Source organism: Cavia porcellus, unplaced genomic scaffold (genome assembly GCF_034190915.1).
Source record: "Cavia porcellus strain 051 isolate PalLab524CR breed Dunkin Hartley unplaced genomic scaffold, mCavPor4.1 scaffold_24, whole genome shotgun sequence".
NCBI classification, from domain to species: Eukaryota; Metazoa; Chordata; class Mammalia; order Rodentia; family Caviidae; genus Cavia; species Cavia porcellus.
Window position 1 is genome coordinate 28308996 of NW_026947507.1, and position 26236 is coordinate 28335231.

The window sequence follows — 26236 nt, forward strand, 5'->3', positions numbered from 1 at the left end:
TGATGGCTCGGTTTTCTGGAGCAAGTAATCTGAGAGAAACAGAGCCAAGTGGGAACTTCTTTTCAGTGCCAAACCTCAGAAGTCAACCATCATTACTTCTGCCACATTCTATTTGTAAGACATGAGTTGCTAAATAAAAAAAATTGCAGGTTATTTTAAAAAGTATCATTTATAAATTTATTTCTTTGTAACCTAAATGCTACCTAAGTTTCTTACATTGTTGTTCTGTCACCATCAACGTTTGACTTGCATTATGGAGACCACAAGATGGAGTTCTAGCCATCCAGGCTTTCATCCCACATACAGAATAAGAATAGTTGGCAGAAATGTGTGTTTTTATCTTTATGAGGGATTTTAAGGAACTCTCAGTGAATGCTTCTATTTAAACAGCCTGTTTCTTTAGCTTCAAATGCATCAGAGAAGCACCATCTTTTATCACTTGCGATAAGATGCTCAGCAAACCTTGAGATACCATTTCCAAAGGGGACAGATATAGTGAATGATAGATCAGCCAACAGGATGGAAGCCAATATATTTATTATTTAAAAACTATCTAACAATTTTCTGTTCTGAGAGAGACAGAATAGCTCCATTCTTCCAAGGTCTGGTTTCTGTACTTGCAAACATCATAGAAGGATGACTCGAAAGGAGGCAGGGAGGAGTGGATTGCCAAATGACCTGAACACTTGAGAAGCAACATGAAAGTAAGTTCCTTGACCTCCTTCTTGTTTCTCATAAATTCAAGACAAGGCACTAAAAAGGATCAAAACAAGAAATGTCAGTCGGAACATAAATACATCCTCAAACACACACACACACACACACACACACACACACACACAAACACAGAGAGAGAGAGAGAGAGATTTCCAGTGAGAGACTATGAATGGGTGGCTTGACAACAGAACTTGCTCTCTGCAATAACTACTCTACTCCAGGCAAATATCAGTTAATAAACTGCAATTCATTGCTTCCACACTGAGTACTCACAGTAAGCAGCACCAAGAACTAGCATAAGACAGCTAATCAGCACTCTAATTTCTGGCCATCCTTTGGGTGAACAAAGTTCATCAGAGAGCTGACCCTCCAAATTTACCATTCATCAACTGAGATGTGGAAGAAGAAGAGAGTTAACATTCCTACTCTGGGTGTCCAGTGTCTCAAGGGTAGCTGTTTCTCCAACCTCATCCTTAAGAAATAAAAGCGTTAGACTTAGTCTTTCATGGTGACTTGATGCTGTAAAAGTCCATCAGTGAGGTAAGGTTTATACCTTGCCCCTCAACTCAGAGGAAAGTTGTTGGTACAGCTGAACTTCTAATATGGGCATCTTCTAAAATACAACACATGCATGAAGTAGCATTGTATTTTTGCTAGGCATAGGGTGGCAGAACCCAAACTGAAACCTGAATATCCACCTAGAACTGTATATAATTCAATGTTAGGTACCTAGAGAAAATTAAAGAGAGTACACATAACATAATAGCATAGATAACACAACATCTAAAATGAGCAAAACAATATACATCAATATCAAGGTGATACCAAAATGAATCATTTGTATTTCCCAAAAGGATCACTAAAGCAAAATGTTTCAGTAAGTTATTGCAAATGTAGTTGAAACAAAAGGAAAACTAGAAAATCTTAACAAAATATAGAAGTTACAATAAGTCAAATGGAATTAAGTACTTACAGAATTTTAAAATATAGTAATAATTCACTGAATGAGGTCAAAAGATAAAAGATGCTCAAGTTAATGCACTTGATAATCAGTGAGTACATCATGTGAAATTATCTAATTTGAACGTTGGAAGGAAACTAGACTACTACAGAAAAATATAGAATTTCAATGTTCTGAAAAATAATAACAAAAGTTCTATATTAATACAATTGAAGTCAAAAGACAGGACTGGGCAGAGAAACCGAAAATGTATCTAAAGGGGAAAAAAAAGAAAGGAAGAAAACCAAAATCTGAAAAACTAAGAAGAGAATGTAAAGGAAACATATGAACTACAAATTCAAGAGACTAAGTTCTAAACAAAGAGGCAGTGCCCAAAGAAATCTACCACAATATATCATATACATCCCGTATCTCTAAAAATTAAAAACAAACAGAAAAATTTTGAAACTGACCACCTTACTTAGAGAACAATTCACATAACAGCAGATTTCTCATCTGAAACCCAATAGGACAGATGGAAAGACACATCAGTTTTCAAATACTAAAAAGAATTATTATTCATAAATTTAAACCTGGTACAACTATGATGAAAGAAAGCTAAAAGTAAGGATCACTAACAAACCTAACTCTAGCGCAAATTTCTAAAGCAAATTTTAGAGAAAGTGATAACAAAAGAGGCTCTGAAAATTCAGAAGGAAAAACATTAGAATGAGAAAAAGAAGGGCAAATAAAAGTCTATATTTCTCAAGAATTTTTGCTATATTAATGTTTGAAATAAAAAAGTCAACATAATTAAATACAATGTCCCATGAATGTAGAGGAAACATATAAGAAAATTATGTTTAAAAAGTGAAACTAAATGGTAGACTGTTCAGAAATGTAAAGCCTCAACATTATTAGCCTATTATAAGTATGTTTACAGAAATCAACATAGACTGTGTCTTTAGTCATGAAATAAATACCAACAAACTTAAAATAATCAAATTCATGCGTATATTGTTTATCCACAAAGAATAATTAAAAGCAGAAAAGATAAGGAAAGCTCCAGATATTTAGAAATTAAAGAACAAATTCCCAAATATGCTAGAAATCCAAGAAATTTGAAAGAAAAAAATACATAAATCAGAATGATAATAAATTTAATAAAATATTTGGTGAAGCTAAAGTAGGGCAGAGGGGAAAGTTTATAGCATCTAATGCTGATGCAGGCAAAATGGAAGTTATCAAAATAAATTACTTTCCTAACTTAAAAAATTAGAAAAAAGACTAAAATAACCTTAATAAGCACAAGGAAGAGAATAATGAAAATAAATATCAATAAGTTTATAAACAATAAAATAATACAAAAATCAATGAAACTGAAAACTGAATCATTTAAAAATAAAACCTCTAGCAAGAAAAACGAAAATACAGAAAGACACAAATTGTGAATCCTGGTAATAAAATGGGCTATTGCTACTACCTCCAAAAGGAAATAAAAGAATACTAAATAAAACTTTATCCTTATAAATTTAAAACTCTAAAGGAAATTAATGAATTCTTCAAAACCACCAACTAGCAAACTCTGTCAAAATAAACATGATGAATAGTTCTATACAAAATAAATTAAATTTGTTACTAATAAACCCTTGAAAAAAACAGTTAAGGAAAAAGTCTTAATTCAGAGTACAGACTGACCTAAATTGAGGTGTTGTTGGTTACAACACAGCTTCATTAGCAGGCACATCTTTTAAGTTAGTGTTGTTTATTGAAAGAGAGAGAGAGAGAGAGAGAGAGCGAGAGAGAGAGAGAGAGAAGAGATATTATCTTGTTATAACAATGAATTTGTATTATTGATTTATGATTTTTTCCCTATATTTTCTAAAACTTCAGAAAAATGTTTGCTAACTTACATGGGCAGATCTCACTATCAGTGAGCATGGAAAATTTATGAGCAGCTAAGGAGAGTATAATAGAAAGAAATACACTTTAAAATGTGCTTCCAGAACAATTGTCTGTACTTCCACCTTTTGCTACATCACTTTGCCTGGTTTGTTGTGTGAGAGATAAGAACTAAGAATTTTAAAATGTGATCACCAACAATCGTTTCACCCATGTTTCTTTTACTGTAAGACATACTGTTCCTACCAGAGTCCTCCAACTTATTACTCCCATCCTTCACATTTCATAAGGCAAAACTGATTTTCTCTATTTCAGTTTTTATCACCACAGTTTTGCAGCATATAATGGTCACATTCCTCTTGGGGGGTGCATGTGCACAAAACGCATCACAATTCTTTTTCCATTCCCTTCCTGTTATCCCCGCCCCCTGACCCCCCTGTATCTCTTGGCCACCTTCTCTTTTTGGAAAAAAAAAAAAAAAAAAAAAAACTTGCTCTATTTCCCATGTTCTTTTATTTTTTTCTTTATTTATATATAGGGTTATTCATGGAAAAGAAAACGAGCAATATTTAAACTTATATGTCTGGTTTGCTTCACTAAGACTATAATCTCTAGAGGCAAATCTTAAATTATGTTTCTTTGTTTTCACAAAAGTTATCAGTACAAATATATATATTCACAAAAATTATATTTCACCAAAATATATTTTCACAAAAAATATGTTTCTTTGCTTTCTTGAAAGCTATCCAGTACAAATTTATATTTTCCATCCTTAACCCTATCATTGGTCAAATGATGTGCTAATCCATCATTTGGAAATCAAAGATTTGATTAGGATTTCTCCCAGCCAGGGCTGTAGTGTTGAGCTGTCCTTGGTCACTCATCTTCTTTTTCACGGGGATTTCTTCAGGCTTCCATATGAAACTACCTCCAAAACCAATGTGATTGTAGTGACTGTTGGAGTTTCTAAAATAGACATAACCCTTCTTAGTGACTAAGTTGTAGGAAAAGAACTTTTTTTTTTTTTCTGTGATGTGAGATTTTTAAATGCTGTATTTGTACAAACATGTAAAATTTCCAGGTTCAAGTTTCATACTGGAAAATCCATGGATTAAGTGAGTTAATAATTGATAAATCTAATAGCTTTGTTTGAGCTGTTTGAGGCCAAACAAACTCTTGTATAAGTATCAATTAATTTACTTTTCAGTATCACCCTACTGGTTAAGGAAGAATTTTTTTTTTTTTTTTATTTTCACTCACTGCACTCTAATTAGATTAATTTATGTGTTTTTCCCTCTGATTCAATAAAAGCATGACTTTTGGTGGAATGAGATATTGGTATCAGTTATGCATGTTTTTTAATCCCCGATTTCACAATTATCACACATCGTATAGAGATGAACAAACAAGTATTTAAAAATAAACACCAAGGAAATGATCTTCTAAATTTGAGTCAGAACTTTCATCACTTTTAATTTTTTTATATTTCTGCTTCATATTAAGTACCTCCTCCATTTCTCTTATCCTACAGATTCCTTGCGTTATATGCAGAAATCATAATCATAACCTCTGTCTCTCTCGGTACAGTGGCCTCCATGAAGAAAGCTCCATATTTATCCAAGAGGGAAAACTTCAGTGTCAAGAATTTGCACTGGAATGGGGGAAGAAATTTTTATTATTTAAAAATAGTTAACTAATAATGATTTATAGAGAATGTTACATAAGATTTGTTTCCATTAGTCAGACAATATGAGAAAATAAAGAACATTTGCAAATATAAACATTTCTTTTTAGATCTAGATTTGGAACTAATGCAGGCATTTTATGGATCTTAAAGTCTTTCACAGCCAAATAACATTTTGACTCAAAGAAAGGAGTTTTTCACATGCAGATTTTTAAACTGAATAAACTTGATAAAAGAATGTGTACAATTCTGTGCAATACCTAAAATGAAATTATTTTAAACGTTTTTATTTTCTGTTTTACCTCTTATATCTTATATCCCTTACCTTATATCTTATATCCCTAAAAATCTTATACTTACAGTAAATGCTTATTGAAAATTTTTGATGGTTTCTTTGAAAAGTCAAGAAATATATCTCAATTTTAAATACAAATTTTAATTGCCTCATTGGCCACTTCTCAGTGTAGTCTGCTCATTAACCAATTAATTTAATCAGACTCACTTTGGTTTAAGTGTTGGGAATGCATCCGTATGAGTTGTAGTAACTGAACTGATTGATAAGTTTCTCATATTTATTATAACTTTTAAAATTCATTTATCTACTGAATGTTTTAAAGGACGTTAAAACACAAGAGAAGCTGTTTATCAAATTAAGTATCTAATATATTGTCAGTTTGCTTAACCAGGGCCATCTATAAAAACAACAACAGGGCCTGGGGATTTAGCTCAGCGGCATAAGTGCCTGCCTTGTAAGCAGGCAGTCTTGAGTTCGATACCTGGAACCGATAAAAAGGAAAAAGACAAAAAAAAAAAAAAAAAAAAAAAAAAAAGAAACAACAACAACAACAAAAGCCTGTTTGCATCTCATTCTAGCCCTATTTTGTTTTCTTTTTTGAGCCCACACTCTACAAAATTAAGAACAAATGAATTATAAGATTTACATGTTTTCAGTACATGCATTTCCAAAAGGAGGATTTCAAAGGTTCTTTCTTCACATGTCCTATGATGGTATCAGCAAGTCTTTTCTTTGGTCCTGAATTTGTAATACCCAAGATTTTCTTTATCCCCCTCTTTGATCATGTTTAAGTTCATAGGTGAATTTGACAATGGCTGCAATCTCCTGGTTGACTTTTACAAATCAGATATGTTTTTCTATGCTGATGATGAAATAGCAACAAACCAGTTGTGTTTTTATGACAATTTGTCTACCATTAAATTATCTGTCTTGGTAATATCAGACACTCAGGAAGCCCATGAATGCCCATCTTTCCTTATCTTCTATGAGATAGTTGTAAGAAAAGACAAACATTTGCATGATTGGCAAACATTTTTGTGTAAGGACAGGGTGAGAGGCTTGGCCAAGTCCCTTCCAAGCCAGTCAGTCAGGATTGAGTTCCAGGATCCTGGTTTGGTGTCACTGAGACTGAAAGCCTTAGTGGACACAGTTATCATTTAACTAATGGGCTCAGCATGACAACAGAATGACTTCCACCATAGTTTATCAAATATCCTGAATTAGCAATGCTCCCTTTCATCATTTTTGCTAAAGTGACTAAATATTTTAACCAGAAAAAGATATACCCCACAGATAGTTAAGAGATATGCAGGCAGCGGAACTGAAGGACATAAATATGGAACAAAGAAAACATATAAAAGCAGGAGGTATAATAATTCTAAATAAGTTTATAGAAAGTTATTCCTTTGTATTTACAAGCCATAAGATCTTGAGTTGGCTGTAAAGATGTATGTAAAGCATCTTGTACATGGAGATTGTACCATAAATTGAACTTTTCCTATTTACCCTTGCAATGGCTAGAGGCAACAATCAATTAGCATATACTGAAAAAGGAACTAATGAAATTGTACTGTGTATTTATAGAAAAGAAATTCTATTGAGGTCTTCAAAGATCCAACTCCAAGGATGATTAGAAACAGACCCCTGTCATTATATATTTTGTATTTATCTTTATGGATCTGTGGTGAATCTGAAAAGGAGGGTAAGAAAATCCAGAGGAGGGATGAATTTATTAAGTGACAGAGAAAAAGGCTGGGAATTTGAGAACTTTTTTCTCCCTGGGAGTTCTGATTTTGTGAAAGAGAAACATAATGGCCAAGCCCAGACCTAGGCCATCACTTAGTCTCCTAACAGCAGAGACTTGCTCTGCCCACGCTACCCAGCACACTCCACTTTGTGCATTAATTTATTTACCCTTGAATATCCTATACCGGGATCTACTGGGATACTGGGATGCTGGGAAGCAATGATAAAACGTTCTTCTTACTACACACCCACCTTGACTTGTAAGTTTTTCCACCAACCCCCTTACATCTTACCTCTCATCCAATACCCTTCCTCTGCTCTTCCTTGCTGTGTTTTGTTCATAGCAGGCTTTCAATTAATCCCTACTGAGGTGTTAAAGAGATAACCAAAGTGTTAACTGAAGTGTGAATCCTCTCAAGACTATTTCAGTGTTGAGAGCAGGCTCTTTGAAGACCCAAATGTTCAGTTATATAGAGAAAGTGACAGAAAAGGCTTTTCAGTCATTAATAGCAACACAATGAGTGAACCATTACTCTTTAAAACAACATGCGCAGGAAATTAGCAGAGATAATGGTAAAGACTTTGCAGGATGGAACTCTGGGAATTGTGATAGATTTCAGAACAGTACAAATGTAAGAACTATCACTTCCAACTTTAGAATTTTAAACTTGCGGTTCCCTTATAGATTCTACTGTACCATCAGATATGAAGTTACTCTATCAGAATCTTTTATTTCAAGATGTGTACAGTTATTCCTTGTCCACAAATGTTTATAATTTGAAGAAGTCTGGTGCTACATTTTGGATAGTTGTCAGTGAAAGCTAGAAGCAAAAGATTCTTTGAACAAGTTAGGATAAGCAAGTTAGAATACATCAAACACATGTCATTTTTAGAGATAGGCTAGAAAGGTTTTTTTAAAAGGCCATTTTCACTTTAAACATTATTGACATCTGCCATGCATCAGGATTTCAGCAAAGTCATAACTTCTGTTTTCATTGTTAGATTTAAATTTTAAACGAATGAGATTTTAAAACATGATGAAACATTCTTATTGTATCAAGAGCACTTCTTCAGATTCTGATGTAGATAGATGAGGATGGAGGCAGAAGAGGAGGAAGACCACAGGACAGGAAGAAATAATGACAGGGTGAACCACTTACCAAACAAGAATTTAAACAATCTAAAGTGCATGGAAAGGTTCCCCACAACTAGCCTAAGGTAATTTCCTCCTTTTGGAAAACTAGGACACATTAGGGTCCTCTAAGTTATCTGATAAATGTTTATGTCAGTTAGGGCTTCTGTGAACTGCAGTGGCAGATTCGGTGCTCTTTCCCTGTGATTCAGCATAGTAGAAATGAGGGGAATTACAGAAAACATCTTTTAATCAGTTAAAAATAGTAGCTTTCCATGTTAATGTCATTCAATGAGTTCAAAATAGTAGCTTTTCCTTTTATTTAAATTGTTACACATTGATTGCAACCCCACATTTAAAGTTATAAATCAATTGCAATTGTTGTTTAATTTACATTTTAACGTTTTTGAAAAATGTTACACAACTGTCATCTGAGATTGAATTGGAAATAACATAATAGGCCTTTTTGGTATTCAAATAGCTCCTGAAATTTTGGGAACTGCAAAACCTTTTCAAAGCTTTGAGAGCTAGGGTTTTGGAAAACATATCTAATAATTCAAATATGGACACAGAACATTATGTAGTCTTTTGGCTTCCAGAAACCTCTTGAATTGCAATGTAATGCTCACTTCACCTGAAGCCTTTAAGCATGTGGGAGTGTCCACTCAGCTGATTCTGTTTATAGGGGGTAATTTTTAATTGATTATATATATATATATATATATATATATATATATGTCATGAAGAATTGAAATATTAGGGCATCAAAGCACTCTTCTCCTTTTGCAGGGAAAAAAAAAAAAACAAAAAACAAAAAAAACACAGAGGCCTTTAAAGTTTTTGATTCCCATCCTAGAACATAACACAGTCACCAAGGAGTTTCTATAAAGCCATTAAAATGCACTTACACTGTGCGTGAGGGTTACATATACTAAAAGACCCTATTTAATTCTACCTTGAAAAAGGGAAGAGAACCTGTTCATGTCTTTAACCTAGTCCAGATACCCACAACAAACTGCATTTCTTGATCAGGCAGATCTGCCCAGACCCGGTGATGGCCTCGCTCCAGGGCTGAGTTCAGTCCAGGTTTACAGGCTAGAAAGAACCCAAGCAATTGGTGAAGCATAAAGTTTTCTTCAGATCTCATTTCGCACATCTACCTGACTACCCTGGAAATCGCAGAGCAGGGCAACTGAGAGAGACCGCGGACTCCGAGAGAGATCACCCCGGGCGCAGGGAGAACCAGCAAGCTGCCTCGGGCTCGGAGAGCCTCTTTCGGAGGCGAGATGTTAGAAAGCAGACGCGGGTTTCTAGGCCCGGAGCTCCGGCATCCTCCGGCTCCAGCGCTGCGTCGCATCCGGAGCCCACTCACTCGCTGCAGCTGGGATTCCGGGAGCGGAAGGTGGGCCTGGAGGAGGTGGAAGAGGGGAAAGGAGGAGGTGGGGAAGGAGGAGCGGGTGAACCGAGGGGAACGGCGGGCGCCGGGCGCGGGGGGAGGGTGGGCACGGGGCGCGCGCGGGCGCAGGAGCTGAGTGGACGGCTCCAGACGGCGGCGCGTGCGGCAGCTCCCGAGAGCAGGGAGCTGCAGGCTGGGCTGCGTTTCCAGCAGGAGCTGCGAGCTCAGAGCCGGCGCACAGCAAGGTGATGTGCCAAGAAACGGCTTCTTTCTTTGCCCGCTGAGGGTCCCGAGGCTGGGGCTTCCTGCCTGATCCCCGCTCTCTTCCCGGGGTCTGCGTGTGCATGAGTGCGGGGTCTGGGGGCGCATCCGGCGGGGAGAGGACACCCGCGTTCCTGCCTGCCTCTGCCTCCCTCTGCTCCTATCGCTGCCGATGCATGTCTTCCTGGGGAGCCCCGGTCTCCGTACCCCTGTCTGACACTGCCTGCACCCTCCCAACCCGGCTGTGTCTCTCCTTCCAGATGCTCGCGGTGCCCGCCGTATTGTGTGTGTGTGCAGCCGCTTGGTGCAGTCAGGCTCTCGCGGCCGCCGCGGCCGTGGCTGCGGCCGGGGGGCGGTCGGACGGCGGTAATTTTTTGGATGATAAACAATGGCTCACCACAATCTCTCAGTATGACAAGGAAGTCGGACAGTGGAACAAATTCCGAGACGTAAGTGCTGCGCACTCGCATCCCCAGACGCGCGCGCGCTCAGCTCTGTGGCGAGGGCTTGCAGGGGCCGGGAGGGGTGGGAGTGGGGTCTGTTTTCCTAGGAAGGGATTTGGGGGTTCAGAGCTTCGCACTGCCGCTAACTTAGCAGCTCGGCTGCCTTCCTCCCGGCTGGGGCAAGGGACCACTTGCTTTGGTGGTGCACAGGAGTTGGGATCCCATCAGGTTCCCACTGAACCCCCTCCCTCTGTCCCTCTGTCCCCCTGGTCCTCTACCCCAAAACCCCAAAGATTTACAAAGTGCTGGCTCTACCTTCTCAACTTTTGAATGGTGTTTCTGGCGCTAGTCAACACGGCATATGTGCCTTCGCGTTGTATTGTTACTAAAGTAACCAGGATCGATCCGTTACTAATGGTCCATTAAGGAATTTGAGGGAGGAGGCAGGAAGATGTAAAATTTATAAATGCCCGCTCTCCAAGAGTGGGAGGTTGTTTGGCGGCACCAGTAGGCAGAAGTTGAACTGCTCTTGATTACATAAAATTGCCCATCTGATTTGAGTTTCAGCATTCACTTTAATGCATAACGTGTTTGCAATGCATTTGGTTACGTTTTATTTCAAAATTAAGCACCCTGGTAAAATCTAAGGTGCAGGGATCTTGTAGGCTGCCGGGATCTTCTGAAGGATGAAAGTGTTCAACTGTAGAACCCCTGGGAGAATTTCTCTACGGGTTTTTAAGAGGGAGCTAGTTTTAGAGAAGCTGGATGTTCCTTTGCTTGGAGCCAGAGGCCAGGACTGCTAGACATTTTTTTTTTTTTTTTTTTTTTTTCTCCATTTGATCTGCATGGAGCCAGGAGAGAGAGGCTTCTGTCCTGGGCGCAGTTCCTAAGGACACATCCAACTTGGTGTTCAGGTGAGGAGCTGCGCTGACCGCGGATTACTGCCTCCAGCCACCCTGTAGGGAGCCAGAGTGATTCACAAAGACATTGGCAACCCTTCCGGTGACATTTGAGAGCATTTCTATGGAGGCCATCTGCAGTGCTCTACGTGGAGATGAGTTAACTTCTTTCACCAGCTGACACTCTGTCAGGATTTAGGAAAATAACTGGAAGCTTGGGGCTAGTTTTCGTCTTGGTTTCTTTACCCCTTTCTCCCAGCTGCCCCTCTATGAAGTAACTGGCAAGCCAAATCCCACCCAGGGGTTCTGAAGCAAAGATACTTTAAATTTAGGTGTAGCTAGTTGAGGCTGGGCAGATAGGATGAAAAATGATAATGATGCTACTTAATGGAGGACTTAAGGGTACATGCTTTGTCAACAAAGCTCAAACATTCCGCTGCTGAATGCTTACATATTTTAAGCTTATAATAACATTACATCCAATGTAAAAAGTAAAGAAGCAAATGAGATAGTTGTGAACCTGGAGAGAATTTCTGTTTTATCATGCCTTCATTTAGTTAAAAGAAAATATGTATATGAAATGAAAAATGTTGTCAATACTTGGTTAATGTGTTTCAAAATGAATTTTGGCCTTTCTTCATTAGAACATATTTTCAATCTTGCAGATCATAGAGTTCTCTTAATTTAGTTAAATTACTTTATTGAATTATGCAAAGTGAGCAGCCTACCCTTGCTCAGTTTGCATGTTTTTTGTTTAAGCTATCCTAGCAAACTGAGATGCCCACTGTGGAACTAAACACTGTCGAGTTAGTGCAGCCAACTTCTATAGAGAGGGATTATTTTATTGCTGTAGTATTTTCAGACATTCTTTTATGCCTTCAGTGGAAAGCCTCCAAAATTGTGTGTACATTTACAAAAGGTGTTCATTGAGATATTTTGAATAACTGTCAGTTTGGAAGTGCACGTAGTACATGAAAATATAACAATGATTGATTAGAAAATCTTATAAAGGGTTTAGACTTGTCATTTCAGTATGACAATTAATTTTTGTAAGGATGACTTCTGAAAGCCACAAGGAAGATAAGCTGTATCGTTTCCTCCCCTTAACCACCTGTTGCTCATCATGGACATGATGTAATGTTTGCTGAGAGCCTGAGTTCACAAATCATAACTCCGAATGGATAATGTGGTATTCTTGGTTGGATCCTCCACTCCACTGCTGTTTCCATGTTTTCTTTCTCTTTTGGGGTATCATTATTTTAATAATTTTTTTTTCTCCTGCAGTTTCAGGAATTTTTTAGTTCATTTCTGGCTGGAAATTCATAATTATAAGACTTGGTTTCAAGTAAGAGTGTTCTACTCAAATGTACCTTTAAAGCTTCTGTATGAACACTTATGTCTGAGATAAGAGATTTACATACCTCAGTTTGTAAGATGGCAAAGAAATGAGGGAGTCTGTACTTCTTACAGAAACAACTGAATGGAAGTACTATGTTACAAGTCTCTGGAGCACTGAAATATAGTTAATGACATTTAGAAAGAAACCTTAGTGATGCTTCAGCATAACTAATGGTGGCATTAATTGCTGCTTTCCTTCTTGTGAAAGGCTGTTCTACCAAATCGACAATGTTTTATAAGTGAAACCTTTAGTTTTGACATGTGCCTTTTTTGAATTATATTTGAAAACTATATTGAATCTTATGTAACAACACAAATTGGGATTATTTTAACTGAATAATTTTAAGAGTAAAAGTTTATTTTCATATATAAAAAATATATATATATATGTAAGTTTATATTCCATATATAATGTATAAATGTATTTGTTTGCAGTTAAGTTTTAGGGACAGGATGCATGAATAGGAAGTTTTGTAAGATTACACAGTAAATGATAGGCAGTGTTATGAGAATATAGATAAATATAAGAATGACTGCCCCTACTGACTCATCAGCTCAGTATAAGTCAAAGAAATAATAAAAGCAAAGTTGAGCTTACTATGAATAAGCATTAACAAAAAGGAAGCCTAAGTAATTTTAAGCACTCTACTAGCAAAGTTTCTCAAAATGAAATTTTCTTACATTTGCTGTCTTTAAATGCACACAAAATATAATTGCAGAGACATAAAGAATTTTTACTTCTTTAAAAATCTTTTAATATACTTGGAAATATCTGAAAATTCTAGTACAAAGTTTAATTTCTATGTTTTAAGAGCATAAATGAAAGTTTCACATTTAAAAATAAGTGTAACAGATAGAACCGCTTTGTTATATTAGAATATACTTATATAACACTAAAATTGAAGAGACTGAGTTGTAGCACATATGTTAACATGCATGAGGCACTGGGTTCAATCCACAGTATGAAAAATACAAAAATATTAAACTCCAGCCTCCTCTTTGTAATGAGATACTTTTAATAAATATCCTAGTGGGGCATTGTTTTCTCTTTTTTCACACTGCTGACTAATGATAAAATCAATAATAAAGGAGTCCCCAATGGTGGAATACCAAGAGTGCCAACATGTTCTCCCAGACCAGTGATAGAAAGCATTCTTTCATTAAATTCTTACATACATATTCAGAGAGTTTGAAATCAAGGTTATTATGAAGAAACTAAATCATCATATCACATGGCTCATGCATTATGTATTTCAATCATCTATATTTTATAAATTCAATTAAACCATACAATGTATCATATAATAAATGAGAAGAGAATTTGGAATTCAGTAACTTAGCTGGTAATGCACATTATAACATCATCATCAACCTTATATCTTATTGATTTCACTGACGTATATGAACTCATTAAGAATGATAGGAAAGGTAAAATATGAAAAGCCCTCAAATATTATATGTTCAAAGCAGTACAATAAAAATCTAGCAAAAGGAGAAATGATAGCAATGTTGATTTTAAAAATCATATAATAAAATCAACATTTTTCCATTAAAATAAACTGAAAGAAATGTCTAGATTAGATATAGTCTCAAGTAAAAATATCAGGAACTCATTTTGTACTTTAATAAATGGTTACCATGGTCAACTCCAAGTTACTCACGTTCCTTAATTGATGGTTAGTAATCAACAGATACATTGGAAAAAGGGTAAAGCTGTACATTTTGACTTGAAATGATTTAAGTTGCTGGCATTAGAAAATTAAAGACTTTAGTGTTTTTAACATTGAAATTCTTTAGGGTAAGCTAAAGGACAAGTGCATTATCATAAAACTGTAACATACAGTTGGAATGTTCTCAGAGGCACTTCAGGTATAATATGACTTAATGAAAATGCCTGATTTGGTGATATTGAGTAGTAAGGAAACCTTTCTAAACTTTTTAAAAGTATCTCTTTTTCATCTGAGAGGAGATTCTTTGGTGAACAGATAAATGGAAAGATAATGGCTGATAGTTAGGAGTGTTACCTCAGAGCTTAGAGGATTACAGAAAAGTAAGGACCCCGGAGTCTGTCACATTTTACTTTTATAAAATTAAGTAAAACAGCTGGCTTCTATGCCTACCTTTACATATCTTTGTGATATATTAAAATTAAAACACTGAAAAACTTTAAACACACTTCCTCTTCTATTTTTTCAATGGATGTTGCACCTTGGTTGTAGTTCTACAGCAGCAGGCAGCACTTAGAACAGAGCAGGAACTCTGCTTTGGGCTGCCTTAGCAGGAGCCAGCAGTTAAACTGCTTCCACATTAGGTACCAAAATAAAACTAAAGTATTATCAATAATTTAGATAAACTGAGCACAGTAAACTTTTAGTCCCTCTGCTCAAAATACTTCCTTAATGGAGTATATCCAATTTTTATGAAAATGTACATTTTCATTATTTCACAGTATAAAACAATGTTTGTCACTGTGGCAATCATCAGTTTATAATGACGAGAACATAGACTTTCCTTGGGAATCCTTTCCAGTTAATTCATCTTCCTGGGTGTTTTCCTTTGTTGTATTATTATTATTGGCACTGTGTTTAGTCCTTATAAGCTTTGGACCATTATACACACAAAACATATAACATGTAGTAAAATACGTATTTTATAATATGTAACAGGATACACATTTGCAGTTCATTGCAGTACTGTTCATACTGGGTTGTTACTCATCATGTTTAAGTCCTGAGCAGATTTTGTCTAGAAAGGTGACTTCTTAAGAGAAGCATGAACCAGTCTTTGACAAATCTGGGGCCAGTGAGTAACTGCAGAAACAGAGAACTCTTGAATTCTTGTTCTTGTCATTTGGGTGCTAAGTAAATTTTGATTGTGGTAGTGCCTACACATTCTTATTTCATAAGTCTGTCAGTGCCACTGCCTACTTATCAGACAAGATTTTGATTGGTTGGTCAGATTGGGCATCGCTGGATAAAGGGAGACAGGCCAGATAATATCCACTGCAGTCTAGTTTCTGGAAAGGATTATCTTGGGTAGTGACAGAATTACATTAGTAGACCCCATCAGGAAGTCTGAATTGATGACAATATTTAGTCTATCTCCTGTGGATTCACCCTAACAGAAATTATAAAGAAACAAATAGTACTTTATTTCTTTATCTCTTATAACTTCCAGTTAATTAATAGAAAAATATAGAAATATATTGTTCTTTCTGTATGTATTATATACATTTATTTATGCTTATGTAGATCGATGCATAAATATACATATGGTAACAGTATATTATACATACATATATATATATATATATATATATATATATGCATTTGTGTATTCAGATAGTCAGATGAAAGAATGTGAAAGCCAAGGTAGTTGTAGGTACTATAGATATATATGTATGAATACATTATAAATGTAGCATAGGTATATTTTACATATGAATGTATTTGTTGTACAAAAAGTGTCATGTAGAGAGCCAGCAACCCTTACAAAATCTTAAGACATGTTGGACTTTTAAAAATTGTTTCTGGTTATGGTTTCTACATCTCATGATTTGAGAAGACTGTCTCACTTGATGTTACACTTGTGGCCACAGTGTACTTACTTTCAATCTATAGGAAGTTAGCTCATTTTATATGATGTACTTAAACTTTCAAACTATGAATGCAAAAGGAACATCAAGAACTGATTTAAACATTTATTTCTACTCTTAGAGTAAGACTACTGGGTTGGATGCTTTTAAATGATATGATTCTGACTCATAGTGACATTTTATGTTCTTAATTTTAGTGTTCATAATTTCATAACCTGGGGCACAATTTTATTTTATTTTATTTTATATGCTCACTTTTAAAGGTTCACCATTACATCTGCATACACACCATCCAAATCCTAAAACTCCTGCAATAGTTACATGTCTTTTCCTACCTATGACAATCCTTTAATCCTTTCTCCTCTTTCCCTTAGCATTCTACAATAACTAGTTTATAGTTAGCTTTAAAAAAATACGTAAAGGAAGTGATGCTGTATTCAGTGTGCTCACAAACTTCATTTCTGCCCCCTTCAGCCCAGTTGCAGTTTTACTTATTATAAAATACAAAGTTTCAAGAACCAAACTTCTTTAGCCCAACGTATTTTAATATGCACCAAGATGGAAATGCTATGACAAAACGGTTTTAGAATAATCAACCATAGTTGATAATAATATGGGTCTTGGCATTCTTTCTGTCAAGTCATCCAATTATTTTGCTATAGGTTCTCTTTGACCACATAATTTTGCTGCTTTAAAGTCTTTAAATACTTTTACTGCCTATGGAGGATTATCAAACAACAATATCTTTTCTCTCCTATTACTGAACTTCAACAAGTAGTGATAGGGCTGAACGCTAATATTCCACAGACAGTCCAGATTTATTTGTTTTACTTCTGCCTCATTGATAATTCTCAATGAATTAGTCAGAGGCAGTTTAAGTTTCTACCAATAAGGAGATCTTGTGTCAGAATACCTTTGGTAAGATAAAATTTTATTTCCCAACCATGTAACCATCAAGAAATATGTACAGATCTGGGGTTGTAGCTCAGAAGTACAACATTTATCTAGCACTAGCAAGGCCCCTGAATTTGATCCCAAGAAACACATACACATGCACACACAAACACACACACACACACACACACACACACACACACACACACACAACTCTTTAGAGTCAGGTTTTTAGGTTGATTCTTCTGGCAGGGTCCTCAGCAAATACCCATTTTCCAACTAGCAGAAAGCATTTGTTGAGAAAACCTAGAACAAGAAGCTTGTTCCTGAGCTGACCTGATAATGGTCTCATATGACTTCCGCATGTGTCCACACACCTGAAATTAGTTGCATTTCTATATCTTGCTAGAAAGAATTATAGGAAATTTAATCTCTAACTGAGACAGATTAGAAGTAAAAGAAAGAGGAAATATAATATCTGGGACCAGGAAAAATACTAGCAATGGCTGTATTGATCATGTCCTATTAATTGCCTAATATCTCTTAAAAAGTATATTCGACCATTATGCCTTTTGGTAAGAATTTTTACCTATGAGATGTTTGCTTCACCTGAAATATGTTTCTCCATAGCTCAGTATTTTCTGTATGTTCTCTTAGCCATGAGTACAAGTTGACTAGAGCTGGACAAGGTAGAACTGGAATGCATGCTACCTGAGTCTGTGCATATAAGAATTTGACAGGTAGCATGGTAGTTTCTAGGAGGAAATACTGGTTGGTCACAATGAAAGTAAAACGTCCAGTAGCTTTCCACATTAAAGCTAATGACTAATCCTCTTTTCTGTTAGTAGAATCACTTAGAATACGTTATGGGAAATTTTTCTTTTCTGATTTTTTTTTTTTTTTTTTTAGGTAAGAGTCTTTGTTTATGCAATCTGAATGCTTTTACATGAAGAATTAATAGTGATTGCTAGTGAGAGAGATCAAATTAGAATTTATTTTTTAGAGTCCTTATTTAAATAACAAGACATTCTCTTTTGACTCAGCAAAAAAGGAAAATATCAGTAGAGCAGTAGGTATGATAGTAATATAATGCTAGTGTGCTGAACTGAGACTAATATAATACTAGAAATGATGGAACATTACCAGAAATGATGCTATCATTCAGTTTAAGAAGCTCTTAGTCTTGGAAATGAAGAACAATCTTTTTGGCATTCGTGTCTCTGGGACAGTTAGAAAATAGAAACTGCACCAACTCACATTTGTCAGACCTGCCTGCAGACTTTACACTTTCAATTTGGTTACTTGACATTGGATTTGGCTGACAGCTAGAGTGCCTGAGCGCTTGGCCTGTATGGCAGAGAAGGCAAATTGCATGGCTTGTCTACCTGGTTTTTGTAATACCTATTTGCTGAAGGAAAAAAAAAAATTAGGTTGGATTTCTTTTTTTTCTTTTTGTACTAGTAGCAGTATTTTGCAACTGGTGATTATATAATTTTTGTAATACATTATTGACATACTTAACAACCAATATTAGAGTGTACATACATCAAAGATTAAAAAGTAGATTAAATCGACTTTGTAAAATAGTTTGGCCTATGAAATCATGTGATTCCTTTCAAAGGACTGATGAGTTTTGCAGAATTATTCACAGAAGTCATCTGGCCCTCAGTTTCTTCCTTACAAGATGTTTCCTTTATTAAGGAAATAATATCCCTAACCAGAAATGTCATTTCCCGCTTCTTAACAAATACAACAGATTTTTCTATGAAGAGTAACCTGATACAATTTTTATTACTTCCTTTGTAAATACTACTATAAGATAAAGAACACTTTAATAGAACATATTAAAGGACAGTAGCAACATACATTTTTAAGTGTATTAATTATATCCCTGTGAATAGATGATTATTAATCTATTATATTGTCGGGGATACTGAGGCCAAAGACAACACAGTCAGTATTCAGAGCTAATACAGATATTTTCTGATCTATGATCCAATAACACCGTGATAAACCCATCATGAGTCAAAAATATCATTAGTCCAAAACGTGTGCGATCCACTCACCCCCCGAGTGTGCCACTGCAGGCATATGGCGCACCCCAGAGCCTCAGCTCTTTCATCTTGCTACTGTGTGGCTGGCTGGAGCTTCAGCTACTCCTGCTGCCCACGTGGAGAGAAATCATCATTCAGCGCATCAACAGCCTGGGGCAAGATCAAATCCGAAGTTTCTACTGACTGCGCATTGCATTCACATCAATTTAAGGCTGGAAATTTGTAATTGAGTGTTTTAAGTTGGGAAATCATGTATACTGGTATTTGTGCTCTAGAGTCCTTGTCCTTAAACATAGGGATTTGGGGCCTATAAAATAATGTTTTGAATGTCTATTATATAGTAGACACTGTATATACATATTTCCCATTTAGTATATCTTTTATTTTTACAGTATATTTTATTAATTGCAGTAAAAATAAAACATACCAATATAACTATTTTCAAGACCAGTTGCCTAATGTTAAGTATATTCTCATTGTTGTATAATTAATGTCCAGAACCTTTACAACTTGCAGAACTGAAACATTACAACAATTAAACATCTCCCCATTCCACCCTCCTTCCAGGCTATGGCAATCACCGTTCTTCTTTGTGTGAATTTGACTTTAGATTTCCCATATGATAGAATGACATAGTATACGTGTTTTGTGATTATTTTATTTCTCTTAGTATAATGTACCCAAGGTTCATCCATGCTGTGACCTGGCATAGAATTTCCTTCTTTTAAAGATTAAATGCTATTCTACTCTGTGAGGAGAATACATTTGGTCCATTCACTTTTAATAGATGCTTGAGTTACTTCTACTTGGCTATTATGACTGAAAAATACTGCACAATCCTACTTTCAATTCTTGTTAATGTGTGCCCAAAATGGAAATTCTGTACTACACAGTAATTCTACTTTTAGTTCTTTTTAGGAACCGCGTACTAATGGTTGCACCATTTCAGGTTCCTATCAATGTAGCACAAGGTTCCAATTTCTCCACCTTATTTTCTGTTTTTGTGATCACAGCCACCATAATACTGCTGCAGTGCTAACCCATTGTGGTTTTAATCCATGTTTGCCTTGTGATTAGTAATGTCTAGCATTTTTTCTTATCCTTGTTAGCCATAGCCTTTATATATTATATACAGAGAACTGTCCATTGAAGTCCTTTGCCCATTAACTTGATTTTTTTCTTTTCAGTAAAATTTTTTATCCACTTACAAAGTGGACATAATTAATCCCTTTATACAAATGAAGACAATGAGTTTCAACAAATTTAATGACCCTCCTCAAGATGAGTGATATTTGAGTTCACTCTCTAAAAATCGTATTTGCTTGTTTTCTTACATACCAACAGTTGACTGCTTTGAGTGAGTCACTATAGGAAGCTCAGATGGGTTTTTTTATATTTCGAAGTGTTATCTTTAAATCTTTAAATGGTTTCATTGTCTCTATTTTCTTAGCTGAGAAGAATTGGAACTTCCATTAAAATTTATTATTCTCTACACAGAATCACAATTTTTTGTGATTTGATCAGTTTATCTTGAAGCTATGAAAAAATACTTCTGGTGGCTTATTCTTCATTAGTCTTACAAAAGTCAGTAATTGCATATCACATACTGCTTGAAGATAATATTTATCCCTACAGGGATACCACAATTCATGTCAGCAAATTACTGGCATTTTTATTAGTAAGACTTTTTTTGTATCATAGTACAGTTCTGAATATCTTAAGTTAGTAAGAAAGACTGTAAAAGGAATTCTAATATGCTCTTCTAGCTGTTATTTGGCTTACACCATTTTTGAGAACTGTTAGGCACAACTGTACCTAACTTCCAATTATTATGTTTGTGGGATTTTAGGTTGTTATTACTAGAGAGACTGTGGTCTCCTCCATTCATATTTCCAAAGTAAGCAATAATGGAAAAGAAAAATAGAATTATTTGCTTCTGGAAATACTAAGAATTCATGAATTATTATCATATAATCAAGTCCCACACATGTAATTTAAGTGCATTCGGAAAAGGCCTACCAATTTCTATCCAGAGTAGATCACTTCATTTTCTGATGTTTTTATTATGTGTCAAAAGATGACAAAATGTTATAGTTTTTATAAGAAAATGAAGTATAATATTTGGTTGTTTGAAATATAGTTTCTAAAATAATTTTGTCATGTGATTATATTTAAAAGACCTCTAAAATTTTATTTTAAGTGCTAAATATCATAATCATTGAAAATTATTCTCTGTTTTAGAGTCTCCATTTTGGAATTTTGTACAAAGAGGAAAATTAATTAGATGACACACTTAGAGAAATATAGCATGAGTTTAAATGATTTCGGTATTATATTTGTATTAATGTTGACTAATGCTGTATTTATTTCTTGCTAAATTTTATATTTAGTGTTTATATGAAAGAAGTTCTTATAAGGGATATTTTTGATATATGTTACAATAAATCATATGATTAATTTGAAACTTTTATGTTAAATATACCAGATAATTCTGTAAATTTTTTTTGGGGGGGGTCTTTTTCCTTTTTATCGGTACCGGGGATCGAACTCAAGACTGCCTGCTTGCAAGGCAAGCACTTATGCTGCTGAGCTAAATCCCCAGCCCCTAATTTTTTATTCTTAATATAAACAAAACCTATTTATGAAGAACAAAAGGAGAAGAAGCAAAAATGTATTGACTTAGAATATTTTTCTCCAAATGTATTAAACATTACTGAGCATTGTATTCTTGAATATAGTAAAATACTCACTAGATGTATGTCCTAACTATAATAATTTTAGTTTCTTAATCATAGCTCCTTTTTACTGTTCTATCACCAGGCTACTTGTGACTTACAAAATATTTACATTGGATACTCTAGGCAGGATACTTTGAAATACGAGCTTGCTAATTGCCCTGGCTCTGGGTATTAGCATCTGCTGAAGAACCAGTTTTGGAAAATTGGTGAATATTTATAGTTCTTTCATGGCCTACACTATAGCATGAAATTATAAGCAGCCTCCTAGTCTCCCAGTAAGGCTGTCTAAGGTGCCCTTGGCAACATCTGATATTCTCAAATGTCCCTGAGGCAGTCAGCTTCATCTAAAAGGAACATTCCCTGGGGCAAGATTTTTCCAGAACATTGTATCAACAGCATTAACCCAGTATTACGTGAGTAATTTTTCTTTGAAATAAAATGTAATTTCTTGCAGTTGAGATGGTTTACGCTTTATAGTTTTAAAGGACTATTGTACTAACTGAAATGATTTGAATTAAAGGAACACACTGGGCTTATAACCAGGAGAGACTAGTTTAGAACCTGTGAAATTTGAAAGTAACTATTGGCAAGTATAATTTTTCAATAAATCAAAATATTTAGCAACATTATCTGCAGGATTTCACACTCATTAAACATGACAACTTGACTTGTTAATGTTATTGTCACTTAAACCATTGAATTCTGAGTTCACAGTTTTCTCTGTGTATTTTTCTAAGTAAAACTTTTTAAAAAACTGACAAAGGGAACTGGCATGTATAATAAACAAATTAGTAGTTAAGGTAAGAAAAGACATCCCCCTCTTCTTTAAAAAATAATACATATTTGAAAAAAAGAGACTTTGGAATGCACAGCGTGCATCCTGCCCGTGTGGTTTAAAACCATGAGGAGTTTTGCAGATCACTGAATGAGATCTAGAAATCAAAGTTCAGAATGCTTAGTTTCCTCTAAATAGCTGCAAGCCCCCTGGATTTGCTGCCAAAACCTAAAGTTTATTCTTGGAATGAATAGTTCTTTTTTAAATATGCTGTTGACTGTGGTATATGGATTGTGGAGAGAGTAAAGAAATGTTGGCACCATCCCCAAAGATGATAAAAGCAAAAGCAAAACTAAAGCCGGTCTCCTATATGATGCTACTGGTACCATGGTCAGAAGTAGGGTAAAACAATGGAACATAATCTAAATGCCGGTTAATATCTATATAAGAGGTTGGATACAAATTTTACTATCAATACTGTATCATTGTTGAGGTAATACCAATTCCTTCAGTTCCGATTGGTTTGTCTGTGTGCTCATAAATAGCCTTAACAGAATTTCTTAGTCCCCAACCAATCACGTTGGATTCTACAAGGACAGTTTTTTTTGTTGTTGTTGTTTTTTTGTTTTTTTGTTTTTTTGTTTTTTTGTTTTTTGTTTTTTGTTTTTTGTTCATGTTTGTTGGTGCATTTCTACAATTCCACCATTCTTGGAGAGTGAAGACAGAGAATCACAGGTTGGAGCCTAGCGAGGTCAACTTAGAAATTTAGTGAGACTCTACCTCAAAATACAACAAAGAAAGCCCTGGGTTTCATTCCTGATAAGTAGCTTAATGATTTCTTAGGGTGTCTAACTGAAAAACAGGCTTGCTTTTAGTTATTGACCTTGGAAATATGACACCAAGAAGCCAGATCCTGACACTTGAAGAACTGGTCCTTGAACCTTAGGTCATTTGTGTTTTCATGGAAGAATTCAGGCTAGACATACAGGTAGTTTTGCTGAGTACAGGAAAAGTTTGTTGTAAAACAGATCTACAGAAAAATCTGATTTCAAGCAAGAAGACAGGCAGTAGTACCATACAGACAGCCACATCAAGTAGTCTGAATTTCTTTTGATACATGCAAGACTTATAAGTATGGTAATTGGGATGTTTGTGGACATTTTTTAGAGGTTAAATTGGAATTTCAAAATGCCTGTCTCCTTCTGTTATCAACACTTCAATCCACTTCCTGTACCCTAATACAAGAAATACATGTCTCCGTCCAAATTGGAAGGGTTTTCAAGGAACCTCCTCAACTGGAGGTTTAGCTGAGCAGCATAAGCGGCTGCCTGACAAGCACAAGGTTGTGAACTCAGTTCCTGGTACAAACATGCAAACAGACAAACAAAAGAAACCCCTGTGTGCTATCAGTGGTCTGTATAGTTTCTGACAACCAGGAATGTTGTAAACTTTTTCCTTATATTATAGATACCTTGCATCATTGTGTTTGAGCCTGAAACATGATTATAAATGTGTTTTACCCTGATGTATTTGCTTTTTTTATTTAGCTGTACCAGGCAGAGCATGGTATTTTGGAACTTCTTTGTCCCCCAGACATTGTCATGGTTTATTTCAGTGGCCCCCAAATCTCATGCAATTATGGACTGGACCAAATCTAGCGTTTGTGATTGGTTCATTTTTTGGCGCTTGGATTGATGGTATGAGTCTTACACCCATGAAGGGGTGGAGCCCAGATATGATGTAATGGCAGGAAGAAAGTGTGTTTTGCTCTATTGTGGTTCCGCTTTTGCCTCTGGCTGCTGCCTTGGAGTGCTGCCCCAGTGTCATGCCACCCTGCCTTGGAGTCAGCTGATTATGGACTGCAACCTTCGAAACCTATAAGCTAAATAAACCTTTTCTTCCTTCATTTTTGGTGTTCGGTGTTTTGTCCCAGCAAGGAGAGAAAAGTATTCAAGATAGAATTAATGTTTTCCAAATCTAACTGTATAAAGAAGAAGACAATGAGTGCTGGGGATATAGCTCAGTGGCACGGCACCTGCCTGGCAAGTGCGTGGTTGTGAGTTCAAATTCCTGATAACAAAACAAAACAAAACAAAGCCAAAGAAGAAGACAATGTAATTCTTATATTTTTATTGGACTAAATTTCTTTCTTATTTTTTATAATAAATTAAAACATTGGTTCAACCTACAATATTATAAATCACATAGAAATAAGCCACATGGGAATATATGTTATGCAAATTTAAAGTGGTGTGTTCTTCAAATTTGTATATTATTTTTGATTCAAGAGAAATGTAACTCCCAACATGTTAGATAACAGATGTCCTGAGTTCCTGTTCCCCAAAACTGGAGGATGAAATCTAAGGAATGATGGAAGTTAAGGATAGGAAGGATTTATTGAAAGATAGCTCCTGAAAGTGGGTTGCCACCAAGGCCCTTTATGAGTCACAGAACGGATACCACATGGGTCAAATTCTAATCAGTCTAAAAGATTACAAATGTAGCTTTTTAAGTAATATTGGCCCGGTAGGGAAGTAGGTCATGAATCAAGGTGCATGGAAAGAACAAAGGCATTTTGGAGGAGCGATGGGTCCAGATGCCTATTTGGACTTCCTGGGCAAGGTGGTACTAATTATAGAACAATCCTGAGTTACTGCTTATTCTTAAGGAGTCCTGGAGGCCTGGCCACGGCATCTTAATCTTGAGGCCTGGTCTTCTTCAGATGCGCTTCCAGCCACAAGGTTATGTCTGTTTTTTTTTTTTTGGTTTTTTTTTGTTTTTTTTTTTTTTTTTTGTTTTTTTTTTTTTCTGTTGATTCCCTTGGAAGCCCATTCCCTCACTGAAAGCACGTATATTTCTATGTAACTTAGCTATTTTATTAATTTATTTATTTTGGCAGGGTCTTGCTGTGTAGTTCAGGCTGGCCTCAGACTCACTATGTAGCCCAGGCTGCCCTCAAATTCACACCGTGCTCTTGTCCTAGCCTCCAGTGTGCTAAAGTCGCAGGTATGCACCATCACACCCTGATTCTGAATATTTTTATGTACTATAATCTCAACTAAAATAATTTTATAAACAAAGTTCACTGACTTGAGACAGATAATTTTTAATTTCTGGCATTTGCTTTGGAATTCATGTTTATTAATAGATAACAAATAAAACAACAAATTTTACCTCACATAACACTGAATTTTTTGACATTGAATTGTTCTAAACAGTTTAACAAATTGTCGTTTAAAGAAGGGAACTCATACAAGTAACACAGAAGCTAATTTCTAAGCTATCATCTTGATAAGTTTAAGACTTCCCTGTAATGCTGTCGTTCAATTTTGAGTATTTATTTATGAAATGTAAGTGATGATATTTT

General features: G+C 35.5%; 2 protein-coding genes across 4 annotated transcripts in view; one reads left to right on the top strand and one right to left on the bottom strand.

Annotated features, from left to right (window-relative positions):
- Positions 1-520: 520 nt before the first annotated feature.
- LOC134472692 (uncharacterized) lies at positions 521-10352 on the bottom strand. The gene is made up of 2 exons (XM_063234794.1): positions 9577-10352; positions 521-753 (listed from the first exon to the last, which is right to left on the bottom strand). Exons 1-2 carry the CDS (start codon positions 10179-10181, stop codon positions 741-743), a joined length of 618 nt encoding a protein of 205 aa, XP_063090864.1. The 5' UTR covers positions 10182-10352; the 3' UTR covers positions 521-740.
- Positions 9702-26236, top strand: part of Spock3 (SPARC (osteonectin), cwcv and kazal like domains proteoglycan 3) — a 370986-nt gene continuing 354451 nt past the window's right edge. For 2 of the 3 annotated variants that reach the window (XM_063234791.1, XM_063234793.1), the window contains exons 1-2: positions 9920-10057; positions 10334-10522. In XM_063234791.1, coding sequence (XP_063090861.1) covers positions 10334-10522 — 189 coding nt within the window. In that variant the 5' untranslated portion in view covers positions 9920-10057. Of the gene's footprint in view, positions 9819-9919; positions 10058-10333; positions 10523-26236 lie in introns of those variants that run through there. The other variant, XM_063234792.1, reaches the window with a different exon arrangement.